The sequence below is a fragment of the Xenia sp. Carnegie-2017 genome, unplaced genomic scaffold, assembly GCF_021976095.1.
Source record: "Xenia sp. Carnegie-2017 unplaced genomic scaffold, XeniaSp_v1 HiC_scaffold_24, whole genome shotgun sequence".
In the NCBI taxonomy this organism is placed as follows: Eukaryota; Metazoa; Cnidaria; class Anthozoa; order Malacalcyonacea; family Xeniidae; genus Xenia; species Xenia sp. Carnegie-2017.
This window is the reverse complement of record NW_025813487.1, coordinates 13885596-13892543: the sequence shown is the minus strand read 5'-3', so window position 1 is coordinate 13892543 and position 6948 is coordinate 13885596. Positions and strand designations below refer to the sequence as shown.

General features: G+C 33.5%; 2 protein-coding genes across 4 annotated transcripts in view; both read right to left on the bottom strand.

Annotated features, from left to right (window-relative positions):
• The window catches only part of LOC124450299 (ubiquitin carboxyl-terminal hydrolase 14-like), an 86059-nt gene that overhangs the window by 41267 nt on the left and 37844 nt on the right, over nucleotides 1–6948 (bottom strand). The window lies entirely within an intron of this gene.
• LOC124450292 (receptor-type tyrosine-protein phosphatase F-like) overlaps nucleotides 6542–6948 on the bottom strand; it is a 52982-nt gene continuing 52575 nt past the window's right edge. For both annotated transcript variants that reach the window (XM_047000923.1, XM_047000927.1), the window contains exon 8: nucleotides 6542–6859. In XM_047000923.1, the coding sequence (XP_046856879.1) occupies nucleotides 6741–6859 (119 nt within the window). In that variant the 3' untranslated portion in view covers nucleotides 6542–6740. The remainder of the gene's footprint in view (nucleotides 6860–6948) is intronic.

Below are 6948 nucleotides of genomic sequence, written 5' to 3'. Positions count from 1 at the left end.
GGAAAAGTTGGCATTCACTTCTGTTTTCTTTTTGTTTTTAAAACTCTTGTTATTTGCTTTAAAGAAATTTGTTTCCATTTGTTTGTAAAGTTACCTGTAATGAACCGCTGGTTTGAATTGTTATAGATCTGAGAGACTGTATATGGTAATTGTCAACATTAAGTCATTAACAGCATTTAACTATGTAATAACATGGTGGCCTCTTGCTATCACAGGGACGTTTACTGACGTATTTCCTCATCACAATATTCATTAGGAACGTTTAGACTAAATATTCCTCATCAGTACATTCATTAGGAACGTTTAGACTAAATATTCCTCATCAGTACATTCAATAGGGACGTTTAGACTAAATATTCCTCATCAGTACATTCAATAGGGACGTTTAGACTAAATATTCCTCATCAGTACATTCATTAGGGACGTTTAGACTAAATATTCCTCATCAGTACGTTCAATAGGGCGTTTAGACTAAATATTCCTCATCAGTACATTTAATAGGGACGTTTAGACTAAATACCCTCATCAACAATAAAACAATACGCCTAATCCTGTATTGTAAACAATTTCCACGGAATTATGAAAAAAATTGACCCGCCCTTATCGGCCTGTGCAAACAATGGCTTTGATAAAACATTTTTTTGTATTTGACCATCAACATGGCGGCCGTGACGTAAACATGCAGCCCATGCACCTTTTATTGTTTTCAAATTTTGATTTCGTCATGTAAAATTTGCTTAAGCTTCATCTTCATTTTATCCACGGCTTAATCATTGCGAATTCTTCTCTATGAAAACGTTTAATAGTTGATGTCTTTAGCCTTTGAAACCTCAATACTTCGAGGACAAGCCGGCATCATGTAAACTGCAAAACTCGGTCAAAGAAAAAATTTGCTGTATATTAAATGCTAACAAAGCAACGAGGATAAACAAACATTCGTTTTACCATCAACTGTAGCCAACAAAATTTATTACATCTTACCTTTTGTTCTTTTATTGTCTTTACGTCTTTGTTTGAAAAACGCACACAATAAGGCAACTGCAGAAATACGTCTTAAACAAACAGAGAAAATGAAGATTCGTACAAGTATGGTAAACAATAGAGTTGTGGTTTTTGCAAAGTTTTACTTGTAAGTGCTGGCCAAAGCTGTTTCCTCAAGTGTGGAGTAGCGTGTATTGAGAATATATAAGCATGCACTTATGCCGACTGCCATAACATGGTGGCCTCTTTCTATCACAGGGACGTTTACTGACGTATTTTCTCATCAAAATATTCATTAGGGACGTTTAGAGTAAATATTCCTCATCAATAATAAAACAATTCTGAAGTAAACAGGTGCACAGAAACACGTAGAAAAACATAAAATAAAACTCAACATCCGCTGCATTATAGGGCTTTATTTAACAAATCGGAAGGTTTGGTAGCATTGCATTCTTAATAGAATGTTATGAGAAATAATCATATTTACATAGGGTGTTAGAATACAAAATGAGACAGTGTCAAATAGATTATATAAATTACGAAGTTAGGAAGCAAAATATAGTGAAATTAAAAGTGTTGAATAGAACTGCCTTGGACAGATGTTAAGCCATAATAAAGGAAACATAACAAAGGTCCACTTTGCTGAGAAACTTTCTGCTGTACATATAATTAGGTAACAGACTGCCGTTAGCCAGCTCAGCACTCCTATTACTCAAAAAAAGTCAATTTACTAGCTTCCAATATAGTAATCATACGCGCAATGAGATATACGTAGCACAAAAAAATCAATGGACTTGCTCTACTGTATTTTTACTATACTGTCGATAAGTGAAGACTTGTAGCTATTGATAATGAGGCTCTCATTAAGGGAGAGTTTGTATGAATCGTGAGAAGAGGAAATTCTTTCTAAGTCGTCCATGTTGGGGGTATCTCCAGATATGTTTATGTTAGCAAAAATGCTCGATAACGCAAGGCGTGACGTCTGGTTACCTTCAAATGGAGATATTCTCATGTGCTACAAAAATCCGATGTGTAAATGACGCTTTATTTGACCCACATACAATACGTACAGCTACAACACTTTAATGAACACACAACATCCAATCTCTGAGGTTTGAGATTTTTTCCTAAAAGGGGAAGAAAGAAAATAGACGTTAAGAAAGGTGGAAAAAAGTTTGGTACCAACTACCTAGTTCAATCTTTCGGTGGGTGTTCCTGCCAGTGTTGAAAAACAAGGAGAGGGTCTGACAAAAAACTATAAGAGAGGATATGTTTTTCGATCACATGAATTTTTCTTGTTTTGTAAAATCTTGTGTCCTTGCTTCCAACCCATTTCTTCTTTTTCGTTGATCTCTAGTCTACAGCAAAACACAATGCTCCTAGCACTCTTGCAATCAAATCATCAGAAAATTCAATTCGATAATTTTGGATGATTTTATAATGAATATTATAATGGGATAATAAGCGAAAATAGGAAAGGACAAGAACAGCAACATTTTACTACCACTAACATAGTTGGTAAGAAAGTAAACTCCATCCACTAAAACTTCTTGTTTCTTACGTCAGGTAAATTAACGAGATGACAGTGTGTACATATTCATACATATTCCACTGACTCCAAAATTATGAATGTATGAAAATTCCATCCCCCAAAGAAAATTAAATTACTGAGCATGCTACGCCACTGTTTGTTTGTAATTTAACTTTATTTCTTATTTCATGTATTTAGATAAAAAGTATTACAGCCGTTATCCTATTTCAAATATTGACTTCATCCTTATTCTAAAAATTTGATGTTATGTTCCAAATTGTTTTCAAATACTGTTTAGAATCATTCACTCTCGTTCACTCTTATAGTTAAAAAGGTAATAAATTTTATGTTTAATAATATTCTTTTTTAGTACGCTAAATTTCAGAAAACGCCTAATAATTTCTCGAAAAAAATTCAACTTCCTATATTTTTGAGAAATTTTAGTAGCCGTCAAATGATCATAGTGAAGCCTACAGATAAGATTGTCAATACTTTGGTTATACGGTTCATAAACTATGGTGACTATATGATTGGTTGATACACTATAGAGACTATACGATTGGTTGACACACTATGGTGACTATATGATTGGTTGACACACTATGGTGACTATATGATTGGTTGATACACTATGGTGACTATATGACTAATTGATACACTATGGTGAATATATGATTGGATGACACACTATGGTGACTATATGATAGGTTGATACACTATAGTGACTATATGATTGGTTGATACACTATGGTGACTATATGATTCGTTGATACACTATAGTGACTATATGATTGGTTGATACACTATGGTGACTATATGATTGGTTGATACACTATGGTGACTATATGATTGGTTGACACACTATGGTGACTATATGATTGGTTGATACACTATGGTGACTATATGATTGGTTGATACACTATGGTGACTATATGATTGGTTGACACACAATGGTGACTATATGATAGGTTGATACACTATGGTGACTATATGATTGGTTGATACACTATGGTGACTATATGATTGGTTGACACATTATGGTGATTATATGATTGGTTGATACACTATGGTGACTATATGATTAATTGATACACTATGGTGACTATATGATTGGTTGATACACTATGGTGACTATATGATTGGTTGATACACTATGGTGACTATATGATTGGTTGATACACTATGGTGACTATATGACTAATTGATACACTATGGTGAATATATGATTGGTTGATACACTATGGTGACTATATGATTGGTTGATACACTATGGTGACTATATGATTGGTTGATACACTATGGTGACTATATGATTGGTTGATACACTATGGTGACTATATGATTGGTTGACACACTATGGTGACTATATGATTGGTTGATACACTATGGTGACTATATGATTGGTTGATACACTATGGTGAATATATGATTGGTTGACACACTATGGTGACTATATGATTGGTTGATACACTATGGTGACTATATGATTGGTTGATACACTATGGTGAATATATGATTGGTTGATACACTATGGTGACTATATGATTCATTGATACACTATGGTGACTATATGATTGGTTGATACACTATGGTGAATATATGATTGGTTGATACACTATGGTGACTATATGACTAATTGATACACTATGGTGAATATATGATTGGTTGACACACTATGGTGACTATATGATTCGTTGATACACTAGGGTGATTTTATGATTGGTTGATACACTATGGTGACTATATGACTAATTGATACACTATGGTGAATATATGATTGGTTGATACACTTTGGTGACTATATGATTGGTTGAGACACTATGGTGACTATATGACTAATTGATACACTATGGTGAATATATGATTGGTTGATACACTACGGTGACTATATGATTGGTTGATACACTATGGTGACTAGATGATTGGTTGATACACTATGGTGACTATATGACTAATTGATACACTATGGTGAATATATGATTGGTTGACACACTATGGTGACTATATGATTCGTTGATACACTAGGGTGATTTTATGATTGGTTGATACACTATGGTAACTATATGATAGGTTGATACACTATAGTGACTATATGTTTGGTTGATACACTATGGTGACTATATGATTGGTTGATACACTATGGTGATTATATGATAGGTTGATACACTATGGTGACTATATGATTCGTTGATACACTATGGTGACTATATGATTCGTTGATACACTATGGTGAATATATGATTGGTTGACACACTATGGTGACTATATGATTCATTGATACACTATGGTGACTATATGATTGGTTGATACACTATGGTGACTATATGATTGGTTGATACACTATGGTGACTATATGACTAATTGATACACTATGGTGAATATATGCTTGGTTGACACACTATGGTGACTATATGATTCGTTGATACACTAGGGTGATTTTATGATTGGTTGATACACTATGGTGACTATATGATAGGTTGATACACTATAGTGACTATATGATTGGTTGATACAGTATGGTGACTATATGATTGGTTGATACACTATGATGACTATATGATTGGTTGATACACTATGGTGACTATATGATTGGTTGACACACTATGGTTACTATATGATTGGTTGATACACTATGGTGACTATATGATTGGTTGATACACTAGGGTGACTATATGATTTTTTGATACCCTATGGTGACTATACCTGGAGAGTATAGTCACCATAGTGTATCAACCAATCATATAGTCACCCTAGTGTATTTTCATACATTCATGTATTTTGGAGTTAGTGGAATATATATGAATATGTACACACTGTCATCTCATTAACTTACCTGACGTAGGAAACAGGAAGTTTTAGTGGATGGAGTTTAATTTGTTACCAACTTTGTTAGTTTAAAAAAAATGGTACTTTAAAGCATGTTCTTGTCCTTTCTTGTTTTCTCTTCTTATCGTCATGATGATATTTATAGAAAATATCCAAAACTTTCGAGTTAATTGAATTTCCTGATTATTTGATTGCGAGAGTGCTAGGAACGTTGTACTTCGCCTGTAGATTAGTGATTAACGAAGAAGAAGAAATGGGTTGGAAGCAACGACTTGACATTTTAAAAAACATAAAAAATGTATGTGTCAGAAAGCTCTATATGTTTGTAAATGATGATCGTCCAGGTTAATAAAGTCCTGAGAAGGACTGTTTTTGTTGTTGTTGACTGACGTTTCGACAACCTTAGCGGTAGTCATCTTCAGAGTCATTTGACTAGTCAAAAACAGTCCTTCTCAGGACTATACTAACCTGGACGATCTACATTTACAAACATGTAACTACAGAAATATGTTATATCAACCGTACTGAAACAACAATTTTCCTCATTTGACTCTGAAGATGACTACCGCTAAGGTTGTCGAAACGTCAGTCAACAACAACAAAAACAGTCCTTCTCAGGACTTTATTAACCTGGACGATCATCATTTACAAACATATAGAGCTTTCTGACACTTACATTTTTTATGTTTTTTAAAATGTCAAGTCGTTGCTTCCAACCCATTTCTTCTTCTTCGTTAATCACTAATCTACAGCCGAAGTACAACGTTCCTAGCACTCTCGCAATCAAATAATCAGGAAATTCAGTTAACTCGAAAATTTTGGATATTTTCAATGAATATCATCATGACGATAAGAAGAGAAAACAAGAAAGGACAAGAACATGCTTTAAAGTACCTTTTTTTTTAAACTAACAAAGTTGGTAACAAAGTAAACGCCATCCACTAAAACTTCCAGTTTCCTACGTCAGGTAAATTAATGAGATGACAGTGCGCACATATTCATATATATTCCACAAACTCCAAAATACAGGAATATATCAAAATCCCCTCTCATTAAAATAAAATACTGAGCATGCTACGCCACTGTTTATTTGTAATTTAACTTTATTTCTTATTTAATGTGTTTAAATAAAAATTATTACAGCCGTTATCCTATTTCAAATATTGACTACATCCTTAGTCTAAAAATTTGATGTTATGTTCCAAATTGTTTTCAAATACTCTTCAGAATCATTCACTCTCGTTCACTCTTATAGTTAAAAAGGAAATAAAATTCTATGCTTAATCATATTCTTCTATAGTACGTTAAATTTCAGAAAACCTCTAATAATTTCGCGAGAAAAATTCAACTTCCCCCATTTTTGAGAACTTTTAGTAGCCGTCAAATAACTACAATACGCAGTTCACTGCACTGTAGCAGAATTTAAATTAATCCTAATAAAAAGAATGACCAATATGACAAGAATAATGAGCAAAATTGCAGCTACAACTACACCAGCAATAGCACCAGTATTTCCACCGTCTACAAGATAAAAATGAATGACAAATCATAACATTACCAACCAATGCTGTCACCAAAGATTGCGATAACGTTAACTGCATAAAGACTTG